Raw genomic sequence first — 18,862 nt, forward strand, 5'->3', positions numbered from 1 at the left:
CCATAGTGGATCAAACATAATAGTGAGAGAGTCCAGTCCATAGTGGATCTAACATAATAGTGAGAGTCCAGTCCATAGTGGATCTAACATAATAGTGAGAGTCCAGTCCATAGTGGGTCTAACATAATAGTGTGAGAGTCCAGTCCATAGTGGATCTAACATAATAGTGTGAGAGTCCAGTCCATAGTGGATCTAACACAATATTTAGAGAGTCCAGTCCATAGTGGATCTAACATAATAGTGTGAGAGTCCAGTCCATAGTGGATCTAACATAATATTTAGAGAGTCCAGTCCATAGTGGATCTAACATAATAGTGTGAGAGTCCAGTCCATAGTGGATCTAACATAATAGTGAGAGTCCAGTCCATAGTGGATCTAACATAATAGTGAGAGTCCAGTCCATAGTGGATCTAACATAATAGTGAGAGTCCAGTCCATAGTGGATCTAATATAATATTGTGAGAGTTCAGTCCATAGTGGATCTAACATAATAGTGTGAGAGTCCAGTCCATAGTGGATCTAACATAATAGTGATAGGCCAGTCCATAGTGGATCTAACATAATAGTGATAGTCCAGTCCATAGTGGATCTAACATAATAGTGAGAGTCCAGTCCATAGTGGATCTAACATAATAGTGAGAGTCCAGTCCATAGTGGGCCAGCAGGAGACCATCCCGAGCGGAGACGGGATGGTCTTGTTTTTGTTATGTTATGTTACAGCCTTATTTCCAAATGGAATGCATTCATTTTTTATATATTTTTTTTGCAATTTAAAAAAAAACTGCTTAAAATAGGTGTGCCATGCTTGTGGCATCATATTCAAAAAGAGTGCCAAAGGTGCATCAACTCAACAAAGTATTGAACAAAGGCTGTGAATACATGTGAGTACCGTATTTTCCAGACCATAGGGCGTAACGGATTATAAGGCGCACTGCCGATGAGCAGGTCTAATAATTTTTTTTTTCATATACAAGGCGCACCGCATTATAAGGCGCATTAAAGGGGTCATATTATTTTTTTTTTTTTCTAAATGTAAAAGACTTCCTTGTGGTCTACATAACATGTAATGGTGGTTCTTTGGTCAAAATGTTGCATAGATGATGTTTTACAGATTATCTTCAAGTCGCTTTTTGACAGTCGCTTTAGTGGGCGGTCTTATTTACGTGGCTCACCATCGACAGCGTCTTCTCCCCGTCATCTTTGTTGTAGCGGTGTAGCGTGCAAGGACGAGAGTGGAAGAAGTGTCAAAAGATGGAGCTAACTGTTTTAATGACATTCAGACTTTACTTGAATCGATAACGGAGCAGCATCTCCTCATCCGTAAACAACAACACCGGAAATGTGTCCCGTGAAAAACCGTCCGACCGGAACTCTCTAATAACTAAAGTTCCTTGGGTGAATAATGTAAACTCACTACACCGGTATGTTTTAGTGCTTTCATGGCGAGTTTACTGACAGATATAAGTAAGAACTTTACACTACTTTATATTAGAAATGGCAACAGCAAAGGATGAATGTCACATAACAAGAAGATAGAGAAAAAGAAGAAGCTTATTGATTACGGTGTCACCACGGACTACAAAGGCGGAAGCGCGCAAATTTTCAGGACTTATGCAGATCCCAAATACAGATCAGCAGGTACCAGAAGATAAGGAAAGTTGCTTTTGCATGATATTGTGAAACAAAACGGCAGATAATATGTCTTACCTTATACACACACCATAATAATACTCCTATGTTGAAGCACAGTACAATCCATCAAGTGGTGCGGCTTCATAGCTTACCAAAGTCCTACTAAAACATTTTGATAGATTTTTGAGCACCGTGTGTAATGTTCTATATTTTCAATGCAACATATAACATTTTGGTGTTGTTAACTTAAGTCATATTGCAGTCTACACATATCTCCTATGTGTGACTGCCATCTACTGGTCACACTTATTATTTCACCATGTACCAAATAAAATAGCTTCAAGGTTGGTAAGCACAACTACAATTATTCCGTGCATTAGGCGCACCGGGTTATAAGGCGCATTGTCGAGTTTTGTGAAAATGAAAGGATTTTAAGTGCAGATTGCAGTCTACACATATCTCTTATGTGTGACCGCCATCACATTGCAGTCCATACGTATCTCGTATGTGTGACAGCCATCTACTGGTTGTACTTATCATTTCACCATGTACCAAATAAAATAGTTTTGCGGTCGGTAAGCACAACCACAATTATTCCGTGCGTTTGGGCCACCGGGTTATAAGGCGCATTGTCGAGTTTTGAGAAACTGAAAGGATTATGTGTGACCGCCATCACATTGCAGTCCATACGTATCTCGTATGTGTGACAGCCATCTACTGGTTGCACTTATCATTTCACCATGTACCAAATAAAATAGTTTCGAGGTCGGTAAGCACAACCACAACTATTCCGTGCGTTTGGGCCACCGGGTTATAAGGCGCATTGTCAAGTTTTGAGAAAATGAAAGGATTTTAAGTGCGTCTTATAGTGCGAAAAGTACGGTACATGTGATTTTTCGGTTTTTATGCAAAAAAAAAAAAAAAATTTACATCGTCATTATTAAGAATTGCGCGTGGAATTCTGCGGACAAAAATTGATTTTATTCCATTTTGGAAAAAAACAGTAAATGGTCTGAATTTTACACCGCACTTTAACTAGTATACCCAAAGCACTTTACATTATACGTCACATTCACCCATTCACACACTAATGGCGGAATGCAAGGCGCTAACCAAGATCCATCAGGAGCAAGGCTGAAGTGTCTTGCCCAAGGACACAACGGCTGTGACAAGGATGGCGGACGCTGGAATTGAACCCTCGAGTTGCTGGCCCGCCGCACCCATATGTACATTATATACCGTATTTTTCGGAGTATAAGTCGCACCGGCCGAAAATGCATAATAAAGAAGGAAAAAAACATATATAAGTCGCACTGGAGTATAAGTCGCATTTTTGGGGGAAATGTATTTGATAAAAGCCAACACCAAGAATAGACATTTGAAAGGCAATTTAAAATAAATCAAGAATAGTGAACAACAGGCTGAATAAGTGTACGTTATATGAGGCATAAATAACCAACTGGTATGTTAACATAACATATTATGGTAAGAGTCATTCAAATAACTATAACATATAGAACATGCTATACGTTTACCAAACAATCTCCATCCATCCATCCATCTTCTTCCGCTTATCCGAGGTCGGGTCGCGGGGGCAGCAGCCTAAGCAGGGAAGCCCAGACTTCCCTCTCCCCAGCCACTTCGTCCAGCTCCTCCCGGGGGATCCAGAGGCGTTCCCAGGCCAGCCGGGAGACATAGTCTTCCCAACGTGTCCTGGGTCTTCCTCGTGGCCTCCTACCGGTCAGACGTGCCCTAAACACCTCCCTAGGGAGGCGTTCGGGTGGCATCCTGACCAGATGCCCGAACCACCTCATCTGGCTCCTCTCGATGTGGAGGAGCAGCGGCTTTACTTTGAGCTCCCCCCGGATGACAGAGCTTCTCACCCTATCTCTAAGGGAGAGCCCCGCCACCCGGCGGAGGAAACTCATTTCGGCCGCTTGCACCCGTGATCTTGTCCTTTCGGTCATAACCCAAAGCTCATGACCATAGGTGAGGATGGGAACGTAGATCGACCGGTAAATTGAGAGCTTTGCCTTCCGGCTCAGCTCCTTCTTCACCACAACGGATCGATACAGCGTCCGCATCACTGAAGACGCCGCACCGATCCGCCTGTCGATCTCACGATCCACTCTTCCCTCACTCGTGAACAAGACTCCGAGGTACTTGAACTCCTCCACTTGGGGCAGGGTCTCCTCCCCAACCCGGAGATGGCACTCCACCCTTTTCCGGGTGAGAACCATGGACTCGGACTTGGAGGTGCTGATTCTCATCCCAGTCGCTTCACACTCAGCTGCGAACCGATCCAGCGAGAGCTGAAGATCCTGGCCAGATGAAGCCATCAGGACCACATCATCTGCAAAAAGCAGAGACCTAATCCTGCAGCCACCAAACCGGATCCCCTCAACGCCTTGACTGCGCCTAGAAATTCTGTCCATAAAAGTTATGAACAGAATGGGTGACAAAGGGCAGCCTTGGCGGAGTCCAACCCTCACTGGAAACGTGTCCGACTTACTGCCGGCAATGCGGACCAAGCTCTGACACTGATCATACAGGGAGCAGACAGCCACAATCAGACCGTCCGATACCCCATACTCTCTGAGCACTCCCCACAGGACTTCCCGAGGGACACGATCGAATGCCTTCTCCAAGTCCAAAAAACACATGTAGACTGGTTGGGCAAACTCCCATGCACCCTCAAGGACCCTGCCGAGAGTATAGAGCTGGTCCACAGTTCCATGACCAGGACGAAAACCACACTGTTCCTCCTGAATCCGAGGTTCGACTATCCGGCGTAGCCTCCTCTTCAGTACACCTGAATAGACCTTACCGGGAAGGCTGAGGAGTGTGATCCCACGATAGTTAGAACACACCCTCCGGTTCCCCTTCTTAAAGAGAGGAACCACCACCCCGGTCTGCCAATCCAAAGGTACTGCCCCCGATGTACACACAATCTGTCACTCCTAATCGCTAAATCCCATGAAATCTTATACGTCTAGTCTCTTACGTGAATGAGATAAATAATATTATTTGATATTTTACGCTAATGTGTTCATAATTGCACACATAAGTCGCTCCTGAGTATAAGTCGCACCCCCGCCCAAACTATGAAAAAAACTGCGACTTATAGTCTGAAAAATACGGTATATATAAGGATGTAACACAACACAATGTGGAAAAAGTGAATGCACTGTACATAAACACAATGTGAAGATATTTATAGACACGGCAGCGATGTCACTGACGTTGGGAGCCTTTGACTGATCCTGACTCACATAAGGATGCCACATTCCAAAGTTGCTGAAACCTTTTGAGTTGTATATTTGGCACGAGCAACAACTCTTGAATATACTTATGAGATCCGAATATGTTGCAGCTGCTTTAGAAAAATCGAAACTAGTTGAGCGTAATCTGCTCTTTGATGTCGATTGACTTACAAGTTGTTCTAAATTCCAAACATGTTTTTTTTTCCCAATCACAAGCTCTGGTCTTTATTAAACATTTAACTTCTTAAAGTTGTAAGAAACATTTTATCATGCTTTGGTCCAACAAGATCAGTATAATTCAACTGAAAAAGGACAAATAAATAAACTACTAACAGACACACCCAACGTTGTGAACATAATGTTTGATTTATTATTATTATTAATTTAATAGACTAAAAAACTATTTTGTCCCACATGCCATTAGACTGTACAACTCCTCTCTGGGTGGGTGGAGGGGGGGTACTAGGATGACAGGGGATGCAAAACAATAACAGTGCAATACTTAATCATAACATGGTCACTAATGTCTAGTTTCTCTTGTTATATTCTTATTTTACTGTTATATTTGTATTCTCATTGTTGCTTTTTATTTTTATTCTTATTGTAATATTTTTCTATTTTGTTCCCATTTATACCCCCATTATTTACTTTTTACTTTTTAAATTCGATCTCCATTCTGTACACTTTTGCTGGAATTTTAATTTTCCTGAGGGAACTCTCCTGAAGGAATCAATAAAGTACTATCTATCTATCTATCTATCTATCTATCTATCTATCTATCTATCACCGTATTTTTCAGACTAAAAGTCGCAGTTTTTTTGGCCCGGGGGTGCGACTTATACTCAGGAGCGACTTATGTGTGAAATTATTAACACATCAGCGTAAAATATCACATAATATTATTGATCTCATTCACGTAAGAGACTAGACGTATAAGATTTCATGGGATTTAGCGATTAGGAGTGACAGATTGTTTGGTAAACGTATAGCATGTTCTATATGTTATAGTTATTTGAATGACTCTTACCATAATATGTTACGTTAACATACCAGTTGGTTATTTATGCCTCATATAACGTACACTTATTCAGCCTGTTGTTCACTATTCTTGATTTATTTTAAATTGCCTTTCAAATGTCTATTCTTGGTGTTGGCTTTTATCAAAATAAGTTCCCCAAAAATGTGACTTACACTCCAATGCGACTTATATATGTTTTTTTCCTTCTTTATTATGCATTTTCGGCCGGTGCGACTTATACTCCGAAAAATGCGGTATCTATCTATCTATCTGTTTGTTCCTGGTGTTACTTCTGAAATTATAACGGTGTACTGTGAAGATTGCAATAAAAAAAATGCCTGTTTTGATTCTCTAAATCAGACGTCTCCAACTTTCAACACTGTTAGAGCTACTTTGACAAAAAGAAAGAAGAGGTGAGCCATTGAAGTTTTATCTACCGTATATTACGGACTATAAGGCGCACTTAAAATCCTTTCATTTTCTCAAAACTCCACAGTGCGCCTTATAAGCCGGTGCGCCTAATGTACGGAATCATTTTGGTTGTGCTTACGGACCTCAAAGCTATTTTATTTGGTACTTGGTGTAATGATAAGTGTGACCAGTAGATGGCAGTCACACATAAGAGATATGTGTAGACTGCAATATGACTCAAGTAAACAACACCAAAATGTTATATGTTCCATGTAAAATATAGAACATTACACACGGCGCTCAAAAATCTATCAAAATGTTTTAGTAGGACTTTAGTAAGCTATGAAGCCACACCGCTTGATAGATTGTACTGTGCTTCAACATAGGAGTATTATTATGGTGTGTGTATAAGGTAAGACATAATATCTGGCGTTATGTTTCGCAATATTATGCAAAAGCAACTTATTTTCTTACCTTCTGGTACCTGCTGATCAGATGTACAACCTGAATCATCACAGGACTTTCTGACCCATGCTGCATTTCTGTTCAACCTCCAAGTTCCGTTTGACTTTTGAGGCATTTTCAAGCAGACCAGAGATTCTTTTAGCACAAAGTGCACATCACAACATGATTCTGATCATACTTGAAATTCTGACATTGGATGAATTTTTGTATTTGTTTTGAGTGGTTTATGAAATGTTTAACATACAGTACAGGCCAAAAGTTTGGACACACCTTCTCATTCAGTGCATTTTCTTTAGAGATGCCGATAAATGCTTTAAAATGTAATATCGGAAATTATCGGTATCGGTTTCAAAATTATCGGTATCGGTTTCAAAAAGTAAAATGTATGACTTTTTAAAACGCCGCTGTGTACACGGCCGTAGGGAGAAGTACAGAGCGCCATTAAACCTTAAAGGCACTGCCTTTGCGTGCCGGCCCAGTCACATAATATCTACGGCTTTTCACACACACAAGTGAATGCAAGGCTTACTCACACTGAGGGTGGCCGTATAAACAACTTCAACACTGTTACAAATATGCGCCACACTGTGAACCCACACCAAACAAGAATGACAAACACATTTCGGGAGAACATCCGCACCGTAACACAACATAAACACAACAGAACAAATACCCAGAACCCCTTGCAGCACTAACTCTTCCGGGACGCTACAATATACACCCCCCGCTATCCCCTACCCTCCCCACACCTCAACCTCGCCCACCTCAACCTCCTCATGCTCTCTCAGGGAGAGCATGTCCCAAATTCCAAGCTGCTGTTTTGAGGCATGTTAAAACAAATAATGCACTTTGTGACTTCAATAATAAATATGGCAGTGCCATGTTGGCATTTTTTTTCCCATAACTTGAGTTGATATATTTTGGAAAACCTTGTTACATTGTTTAATGCATCAAGTGGGGCATCACAACAAAATTAGGCATAATAATGTGTTAATTCCACGACTGTATATATCGGTATCGGTTGATATGGGAATCGGTAATTAAGAGTTGGACAATATCGGAATATCGGCAAAAAAGCCATTATTGGACATCTCTAGTTTTCTTTATTTTCATGACTATTTACATTGTAGATTGTCACATCAAAGCTATGAATGAACACATGTGGAGTTATGTACTTAACAAAAAAAAGGTGAAATAACTGAAAACATGTTTTATATTCTATTTTTTTCAAAATAGCCACCCTTTGCTCTGATTACTGCCTTGCACACTCTTGGCATTCTCTCCATGAGCTTCAAGCACACCTGTGAAGTGAAAACCCTTTCCGGTGACTACCCCTTGAAGCTCATGGAGAGAATGCCAAAAGTGTGCAAAGCAGTACTCAAAGCAAAGGGTGGATATTTTGAAGAAACTAGGATACAAAACATGTTTTTAGTTACATCACCTTTTTTTGGTCCCGTATTTTTCGGACTATAAGTCGCAGTTTTTTTCATGGTTTGGTCGGGGGTGCGACTTATACTCAGGAGCGACTTGTGTGAAATGATTAACACATTAGCGTAAAATATCAAATAATATTATTGATCTCATTCACGTAAGAGACTAGACGTATAAGATTTCATGGGATTTAGCGATTAGGAGTGACAGATTGTTTGGTAAACGTATAGCATGTTCTATATGTTATAGTTATTTGAATGACTCTTACCATAATATGTTACGTTAACATACCAGTTGGTTATTTATGCCTCATATAACGTACACTTATTCAGCCTGTTGTTCACTATTCTTGATTTATTTTAAATTGCCTTTCAAATGTCTATTCTTGGTGTTGGCTTTTATCGAATACATTTCCCCAAAAAATGCGACTTATACTCCAGTGCAACTTATATATGTTTTTTTTCCTTCTTTATTATGCATTTTCAGCCGGTGCGACTTATATTCCGAAAAATACGGTAAGTGCATACATAACTCCACATGTGTTCATTCATAGTTTTGATGTGACAATCTACAATGTAAATAAAGAAAAGACATTGAATGAGAAGGTGTGTCCAAACTTTTAACCAGTACTGTACATTACGTGTAACCTGTGGGACAGACTTTGTTCATCTGAGACAATGCAGCTCTTCTTTTGGATCTTATTGGATTGTGCAGATGTACTAAATGAAGTGATCTCTTTTCATCAGTCAACACACTTCTTGTATGATAAGGCGACTGCAAATAGGGATTGGTAATTAAACGGCAAACAATGACTTAAAAGAGTGGGATCAATATCGCTCGACACTTGTTTAGAATGTGTTCACAAGCCAACTGTGTCTCTCCTGGGGTGTGTGTTCAACATGTGATCCACTCCACTCAGTGGAGACATACTCCATTAGTCTTAAAATACCTCAAGTCTTTTCAGTTCCTGCAGGAGATAAAGATCTGTGTATGCCACCCACCTGCTGATCTAATAAGAGCTTGATAGAGTTTTATTGATCGGGCCACTGCGTGCACTGAGGCAACGCTTGAAGCTTTCAGATGGCGTCTGCATCTGGTCTGCATCTCTATGCCCGTCTGGATGTTTATTCTCTCTCTCACTCTGCTGCTTTCTCTCAGTCACTCTCTCTTCCCCTTTCTCCGTAGATGCAAGGAGAGCGCAGCCAACTCATCATCTACGGGCCATTGGTCAGAAACTTGGACAAGTTGCTGGACTACGAAGGGGATCATTAACGGAAAGGCAATGAGCCCTCGGAGCCACACTGGCTATTGAGGCATCCCAGCACACGACCACATTATCATCGACACTTTGGATGTAATCTCGCTGACTCCGACTGATGTCCCTGCTTGACCCCTACCCCTTCGGCTCCTCAGGGGGATGAGCCACCCTGCCAAAGAGTATGGGCAGGAGAGTGGCCGACCCGACCAATCCAGTACCCGCACTGGGAGTTCCCCTAGCGGTGGGGCGATGGGGCCCGCTGTGCAGTGTCGGGGTGCAGACGTCTCCCGGGCTGCGGACTCTCTCTTCCATCAAAAGACACGTCTACCCGCAGCGAGCCCTCACCATGGCAACGGGCGCGACGGAGTCAGGAGGCGTTATCTCAAGTGACAGCAACAGTCTGCCGCAGTCCAAGGAGACGTCTCAGAACGAAATCAACAAACTGACACAGGATGACATGGGGTCGCAAGGGTCAGGCAGTGGTGTTTACTGCCAGATAAAAGCAATACGGACCAATCCGAAAGACTCGAGAGGTAAAAGGATATCGAGGTACACCAATGGCAGCGTGGTGGGCTCCGACATGTTGGGAGGGGTCTGCAGTGAAGCCCCAGAAGTCAAGGAGGAGAGTCAAGAGAAGAGAAGAGTGCAGTCTCTACGTGGGGAGCGACACCGTTCCGTGGTGAAGACAGGGAATGTTTGCACGACCGTCCACGTCACGCCGCCCCGGCCCTGTCGGATGGCCACCACCTCCTCGCCCCAGCTCTGTGGAACGTGCGGGCGTAGACGCTCGCAGCTCACCCAGTGCACAGGCGCATGCCGGAGGAGGGCCGCGCCTCAGATATCATCCAGTCAGACTTTACCTCACCCCGTATCAAAGCAGGGCATGGCCCAGAACTCCTCAAAAAAGGAGAGTACTTTAGACGTCAAAAAGCAAGAGACATCAGTGAAGACCAACAGTCGAATCCCGCAGCTGTCGCACACCATACCAAAAACGCACAACTCACACTCCAGCAGTGGAGCGCCTGCTCAGAATAAGACGAGGCACCAGCAGAGCAGGCCACATTCAGCAGAGTTTACACACTGCAAGGACTCGGCCACACAAACGGCAGACACACAGACCGGCAAGACTGTCACACACCCGCAGACTACAGCCGCAACAGAACCACTTTCAACAGACAAGCATGATCAACTCCAGCACATAAATTCAAAACCTCCAGACCCTTCCGATCATACAAAATGTAGCAACCCCCCAGCTCTCCCTGCAAAAAACTCCCCTAAGTCGACTTCTTCCAAACCATCTGGCCTTTTAGCTCGTAGCAAAAACACCCAGGAGGCGGCAGGCAGTCCCAAACTGAACTCTTCTAAAGACACCAGACTGATGAACTACACAAATCAGAAGAGCAAATCTTTAGACGACCACACTTTGCCTTGTAAGACTCACAAGACAGCGCAATGCAACGGCGCTCCAGCGGGACTGCTACTGGGGACTGGGAGCGCCCCTGGCGGCCTGGAAGGGAAGTTACAGAGCGTGGAGGAAAACCTCGTGTCCAATCAGGAGAAGATCAAGGTGCTCCTTAATGTCATTCAAGACCTGGAGAAGAGCAAGGCCTTCAGCGAAGGGTGAGGCAAAGTCTTTGAAATTGCATTCGAGAGAACCTTGAAAATAAGGCCTTGGGCATACCAACATGGGTATTTAAAATAACGTACATTTTTCGATGTATCTTTTTGTCGATTTTTTCTTTTTAAACTGAGCTTTCAGAAAGCCACAGTGAGAAATAAAAACAATTTTCACCAGAAAGGCTGTTTTACCTTAACACAAGCACAGATAGAAAATCATGCAAAGATTTGTTTTTTAGATTAGATTTACAAGGTGAAACTAATAATTAATACCAAAGAATGTTTTCCTATCGTTCACAATCATTATGAGCAATGTTCCCTCTAAGGTGCGCGCCTGTGCAATTGCGCACTGCTCAAGCGTCCTCTGCGCACGGCAAATCTAAGCCACGCACAAAATCAAATAAAAAACTAAGCGCATAACAATTTTCGACACGACACGGACACGACAGAGAAAACAGTTTTCGTCATCATTGTTCAAATATTGTAACGTCTGTCGAGACGCTTTGAGGACATGAATTCCATCCATCACTTTACTGAGCAAAACTCTTTATTGTCGGCCGTAAACACATCACCAAAACATTAGTAAAAAAAATCATATCTAGCAAAAGTGGTCATTTTCTGCAGTACAAACCAGACCAAAAGCAACTTTGTTATATCAACAGCAGCCGCTCGCTCTTTCTCACTTGCGCCAACACATGCACATATGGCACTTAGCCAGTGATGCGTTTACAGCCACACAAAAAGTCGGACAACTCCAACACCACACAAAAAGTGTCATTCCAGGTCGTTACACTATGATTTACCAATCAAATGTGTGCTTATTCTAGTGTCATTTATTAGGAATCTTAATTTATAAATATTAATCATGAAATGCTGTTAGTATATTAAATAAATACTAATAAAATGTATTTTTTACAAACAGGAAGTTGCAGGAATGTACACATGATCCCCTGCTTACATCTCATTGTGCAACATGTGAATGTTTTAATCGGACCTAAATGCAATGTCTGAAAGGGGTACAAATTATTTCCAAAGCAGGACCTCCACCCAGACAAACAATACAAGTACACAGCTCATGAAAAACAATATTTTTTTGTTATTGTCATTGTAAGTGGGCCTAAACACTTATATTAGAAAATAACCTCATGGAAATGACTGCTGTCATTTGATTATAATAATAAGAGAATGTTGTCTGTCTATCTGGGATGAGGTGAGGACTTGTCCAGGGTGTACCCCGCCTTCCGCCCGAATGCAGCTGAGGTAGGCTCCAGCACCCCCCGCGACCCCGAAAGGGACAAGCGGTAAAAAATGGATGGACGGGATGGAGATGTAACTCGTTATTTAGTCAGGTTTGGGACAGGTGTGCTGCTGGTGTAGCCACAGTGTGCACGTCTGATGTTGCTCACATGGGCTCCACTCAATGCTCAGGGAGTTTTTGCCTTTGTTCACACATGAAAAATTAGAGGGAACATTGATTATGAGAGACATGACAATGGATTATTGTTAATACTTTTTATGCATTCAAAGTATTAAATAAATGCGATCGAAAGTCCGCTTACAATGGAGCCTATGGGAGCTGCTCAATTTTGCCTATGAAGCCCTTAAAAAACATCCAAACACCTCCATTAAGGTGTTATATACATGATGTAAGCATATATGTAATATTGGGCTGCAACTAACGATTAATTTGATAATCGATTATTCTGTCGATTATTACTTCGATTAATCGATTAATAATCAGATAAAAGAGACAAACTAAATTTCTATCCTATCCAGTATTTTATTGAGAAAAAAAAAAAAAACAGCATACTGGCACCATACTTATTTTGATTATTGTTCCTCAGCTGTTTGTAAATGTTGCAGTTTATAAATAAAGGTTTATAAAAAAATAATTAAAAAAAAAAAAATAAAAGCCTCTGCGCATGCGCGTAGCGTAGATCCAACGGATCGATGTCTAAATTAATCGGCAACTATTTTTATAACCGATTTAATCGATTATTTGTTGCAGCCCTAATGTAATATAGAAACAGGCACATTGAGTTTCAAAAACTCAAGACTTCTAGGTTTGTTTGTTTTTTCAGAGCTTTTTTAGTTTGTCATTAAACATGTGCAACATTACCTCAAGTTTTTAAACCTTATTTAACTACAGAACATGGAGTTATTGACTTGTTTTGTGCGCCTCACAACACACACCCACGGTTAAAAAACACATTCATAGTGTTTCCTGTAAGTGTGTGCAGATTTTAAATTGAATGTACATGTAATCTTACAAAACCCCGTTTCCATATGAGTTGGGAAATTGTGTTAGATGTAAATATAAACAGAATACAATGATTTGCAAATCCTTTTCAACCCATATTCAATTGAATGCACTACAAAGACAACATATTTGATGTTCAAACTCATAAACTTTATTTTTTTTTTGCAAATAATAATTAACTTAGAATTCCATGGCTGCAACACGTGCCAAAGTAGTTGGGAAAGGGCATGTTTACCACTGTGTTACATCACCTTTTCTTTTAACAACACTCAATAAACGATTGGGAACTGAGGAAACTAATTGTTGAAGCTTTGAAAGTGGAATTCTTTCCATTCTTGTTTAATGTATAGCTTCAGTCGTTCAACAGTCCGGGGTCTCCGCTGTCGTATTTTACGCTTCATAATGCGCCACACATTTTCAATGGGAGACAGGTCTGGACTGCAGGCGGTCCAGGAAAGTACCCGCACTCTTTTTTTACAAAGCCACGCTGTTGTAACACGTGCTGAATGTGGCTTGGCATTGTCTTGCTGAAATAAGCAGGGGCGTCCATGAAAAAGACGGCGCTTAGATGGCAGCATATGTTGCTCCAAAACCTGTATGTACCTTTCAGCATTAATGGTGCCTTCACAGATGTGTAAGTTACCCATGTCTTGGGCACTAATGCACCCCCATACCATCACACATGCTGCCTTTTACACTTTGACCCTAGAACAATCCAGATGGTTCTTTTCCTCTTTGGTCCAGAGGACACGACGTCCACAGTTTCCAAAAACAATTTGAAATGTGGACTCGTCAGACCACAGAACACTTTTCCACTTTGCATGAGTCCATCTTAGATGATCTCGGGCCCAGAGAAGCCGGCGGCGTTTCTGGATGTTGTTGATAAATGGCTTTCGCTTTGCATAGTAGAGTTTTAACTTGCACTTACAGATGTAAAGTTAAAGTTAAAGTAAAAGTTAAAGTACCAATGATTGTCACACACACACTAGGTGTGGCGAAATTATTCTCTGCATTTAACCCATCACCCTTGATCACCCCCTGGGAGGTGAGGGGAGCAGTGGGCAGCAGCGGTGGCCGCGCCTGGGAATCATTTTTGGTGATTTAACCCCCAATTCCAACCCTTGATACTGAGTGCCAAGCAGGGAGGTAATGGGTCCCATTTTTATAGTCTTTGGTACGACCAACTGTAGTTACTGACAGTGGTTTTCTGAAGTGTTCCTGAGCCCATGTGGTGATATCCTTTAGAGATTGATGTCGGTTTTTGATACAGTGCCGTCTGAGGGATCGAAGGTCACGGTCATTCAATGTTGGTTTCCGGCCATGCCGCTTACGTGGAGTGATTTCTCCAGATTCTCTGAACCTTTCGATGATATTATGGACCGTAGATGTTGAAATCCCAAAATTTCTTGCAATTGCACTTTGACAAACGTTGTTCTTAAACTGTTTGACTATTTGCTCACGCAGTTGTGGACAAAGGGGTGTACCTCGCCCCATCCTTTCTTGTGAAAGACTGAGCATTTTTTGGGAAGCTGTTTTTATACCCAATCATGGCACCCACCTGTTCCCAAATAGCCTGCACACCTGTGGGATGTTCCAAATACCGTATTTTCCGCACTATAAGGCGCACCTAAAAACCACAAATTTTCTCAAAAGCTGACAGTGCGCCTTATAACCCGGTGCGCTTTATATATGGATTAATATTAAGATTCATTTTCATAAAGTTTCGGTCTCGCAACTACGGTAAACAGCCGCCATCTTTTTTCCCCGTAGAAGAGGAAGTGCTTCTTCTTCTACGCAAGCAACCGCCAAGGTAAGCACCCGCCCCCATAGAACAGGAAGCGCTTCTTCTTCTACTGTAAGCAACCACCCGCCCGCGTAGAAGAAGAAGAAGCGTGCGGATATTACCGTACGTTTCATTTCCTTTGTGTGTTTACATCTGTAAAGACCACAAAATGGCTCCTACTAAGCGACAGGGATCCGGTTCATGAAAAGACGCAATCTCTCCATCCGCACACGGACTACTATTTCACAGCAACTGCCTAAAGACTTTCAAGAAAAGCTGGCTACTTTCCGTGCATATTGTAAAAACAAGATGGCTGAAAAAAAGATCCGGCCAGAGAACATTATCAACATGGACGAGGTTCCACTGACTTTTGATATTCCTGTGAACCGCACTGTGGATACAACGGGAGCACGTACGGTGAATATTCGCACCACAGGGAATGAGAAGTCATCATTCACTGTGGTTCTAGCTTGCCATGCTAATGGCCAGAAACTTCCACCCATGGTGATATTCAAAAAGAAGACCTTGCCAAAAGAGACCTTTCCAGCCGGCGTCATCATAAAAGCTAACTCGAAGGGATGGATGAAGAAAAGATGAGCGAGTGGTTAAGGTAAGTTTACGCGAAGAGGCCGGGTGGCTTTTTTCACGCAGCTCCGTCCATGTTGATATACGACTCCGTGCGCGCCCACATCACGCTGGTTTTTAATATATTATTAAAGTTTGACTGACCTATCTGACTGTTTTTTTGACATTCCTTTAGCGCAGTTAGATGCGGCTTATAACACGGGGCGTCTTATAGGTGGACAAAGTTTTGAAATATGCCGTTCATTGAAGGCGCGGCTTATAACCCAGGGCGCCTTATGGTGCGGAAAATACGGTAAGTGTTTGATGAGCATTCCTCAACTTTATCAGTATTTATTGCCACCTTTCCCAACTTCTTTGTCACGTGTTGCTTGCATCAAATTCTAAAGTTAATGATTATTTGCAACAAAAAAAAATGTTTATCAGTTTGAACAAAAGAGTGCGGGTACTTTCCTGGTCCGCCTGCAGTCCAGACCTGTCTCCCATCGAAAATGTGTGGCGCATTATGAAGCGTAAAATACGACAGCGGAGACCTTCGACTGTTGAACGACTGAAGCTCTACATAAAACAAGAATGGAAAGAATTCCACTTTCAAAGCTTCAACAATTAGTTTCCTCAGTTCCCACTCGTTTATTGAGTGTTGTTAAAAGAAAAGGCCATGTAACACAGTGGTGAACATGCCCTTTCCCAACTACTTTGGCACGTGTTGCAGCCATGAAATTCTAAGTTAATTATTATTTGCAAAAAAAAAATAAAGTTTATGAGTTTGAACATCAAATATGTTGTCTTTGTAGCATATTCAACTGAATATGGGTTGAAAATGATTTGCAAATCATTGTATTCCGTTTATATTTACATCTAACACAATTTCCCAACTCATATGGAAACGGGGTTTGTACATCTTTTATATCACCATATTGATGAAGTGAGGCGTTGTTATGCCATATAACGTATTCAGCCTGTTGTTCACAATTCTTTATTTATTTTAAATTGCCTTTCAAATGGTTTTATCAAATAAATTTCCCCAAAAAATGCGACTTAAACTCCAGTGCGACTTATATCTGGTTTTTTCCTTCTTTATTATGCATTTTCGGCCAAGGCGACTTATACTTCGGAGTGACTTATAGTCCGAAAAATACGGTATATATATATATATATATACATATATATATGAGGTTTGAAATGTCATGCCTGTGGAGAACGGCTGTAAAGTCTGCACACGTGTTCCTTCCCCCATCTCAGTTCCTGTGTCCTCATACCTCATCTACCTTATAAGGTGTGCAGTCGCCATGGTAACACCACCCCCTTGAGACATGTATTGACCCTGGTCAGATCCTCAATCTTTCTACAGTTAATTATTTGATTCCTAAATCCATCTATTCGATACACCCCACTTATTACTCTGCATACTCACTTCATTTACCAAACAGAGTACGCTTTTTCTTTAAGCCGCTTCGCGCTACCACTTTTGTGTCCTCTTATCCTTCATCTTCTATTCTGCAACCCTACACAAAAATCCTCCCATCTCTCTTCTTTCTCACCTCTCACTACTTTCCATCTTTCCATCTGCTTCCCTCCTTGCAAGCTGTCCGACACGCTGGAGTCTTATGTGCTGTGATTCATCTCCTATCGCTTCCTCTTCACCCTCCACCTTGTTACGCTCTCACTTCAACTCTCAGTAACATCTTCCTACGCAATGTTTCTTCCCTCCGGCCTCGCATTTAACTGCCGTTCATGCGCTCCTCCTTAATCCAGGCTGAGCTCACAGAATTACATGACACCGCCACAAACCTCCTGAGAGCACAGAAGGTTTTGGCACTCTGTGGAGCTGGTCTAGACACAAGTAAAGCAGTCCTTGCCTGCAACCAGCAGAGGCACTGTTGAGTCTGTCTCTACTACAAAACCCAAAACCAGTGAACTTGGCACACTGTGTAAATGGTAAATAAAAAGAGAATACAATGATTTGCAAATCCTTTTCAACTTATATTCAATTGAATAGACTGCAAAGACAACATATTTCATGTTCACACTGAGAAACTTAATATTTTTTGGCAAATAATCATTAACTTAGAATTTAATGGCAGCAACACATTGTCACAGGGACATTTTTACCACTGTGTTACATGGCCTTTCCTTTTAACAACACTCAGTAAACGTTTGGGAACTGAGGAGACACATTTTTGAAGCATTTTAGGTGGAATTCTTTACCATTCTTGCTTGATGAACAGCTTAAGTTGTTCAACAGTCCGGGGGTCTCCGTTGTGCTATTTTAGGCTTCATACTGCGCCACACATTTTCAATGGGAGACAGGTCTGGACTACAGGAAGGCCAGTCTAGTACCCGCACTCTTTTACTACGAAGCCACGCTGTTGTAACGCGTGGCTTGGCATTGTCTTGCTGAAATAAGCAGGGGCGTCCATGGTAACGTTGCTTGGATGGCAACATATGTTGCTCCAAAACCTGTATGTACCTTTCAGCATTAATGGCGCCTTCACAGATGTGTAAGTTACCCATGTCTTGGGCACTACTACACCCCCATACCATCACAGGTGCTGGCTTTTCAACGTTGCGCCTATAACAGTCCGGATGGTTATTTTCCTCTTTGGTCCGGAGGACACGACGTCCACAGTTTCCAAAAAAAACTGAAATGTGGACTCATCAGACCACAGAACACTTTTTCCACTTTGCATCAGTCCATCTGAGATGAGCTCAGGCGGCGTTTCTGGGTGTTGTTGATAAGTAGCTTTCGCTTTGCATAGTAGAGTTTTAACTTGCACTTACAGATGTAGCGACAGACCGTAGTTACTGACAGTGGTTTCCTGAAGTATTCCTAAGCCCATGTGGTGATATCCTTTACACACTGATGTCGCTTTTTGATGCAGTACACCCTGAGGGATCAGCTGCTTACGTGCAGTGATTTCTCCAGATTCTCTGAACCTTTTGATGATATTACGGACAGTAGATGGTGAAATCCCTAAATTCCTTGCAATAGCTGGTTGAGAAATGTTGTGCTTAAACAATTTGCTCACGCATTTGTTGACAAAGTGGTGACCCTCGCCCCATCCTTGTTTGTGAATGACTGAGCATTTTATGGAAGCTGCGTTTATACCCAATCATCTGTTCCCAATTAGCCTGTTCACCT

General features: G+C 42.1%; 2 protein-coding genes across 3 annotated transcripts in view; one reads left to right on the forward strand and one right to left on the reverse strand.

Annotated features, from left to right (window-relative positions):
* Window positions 1-18,862, reverse strand: part of dock2-like (dedicator of cytokinesis protein 2) — a 399,373-nt gene that overhangs the window by 118,765 nt on the left and 261,746 nt on the right. The gene's annotated exons all lie outside the window — the stretch shown is intronic.
* Window positions 1-18,862, forward strand: part of insyn2b (inhibitory synaptic factor family member 2B) — a 77,522-nt gene that overhangs the window by 28,731 nt on the left and 29,929 nt on the right. The window contains exon 2 of the mRNA XM_061930384.2: window positions 9,406-11,098. Within this exon, the coding sequence (XP_061786368.2) occupies window positions 9,660-11,098 (1,439 nt within the window). The 5' untranslated portion in view covers window positions 9,406-9,659. The remainder of the gene's footprint in view (window positions 1-9,405; window positions 11,099-18,862) is intronic.

Source organism: Nerophis lumbriciformis, linkage group LG36, assembly GCF_033978685.3.
Source record: "Nerophis lumbriciformis linkage group LG36, RoL_Nlum_v2.1, whole genome shotgun sequence".
In the NCBI taxonomy this organism is placed as follows: domain Eukaryota; kingdom Metazoa; phylum Chordata; class Actinopteri; order Syngnathiformes; family Syngnathidae; genus Nerophis; species Nerophis lumbriciformis.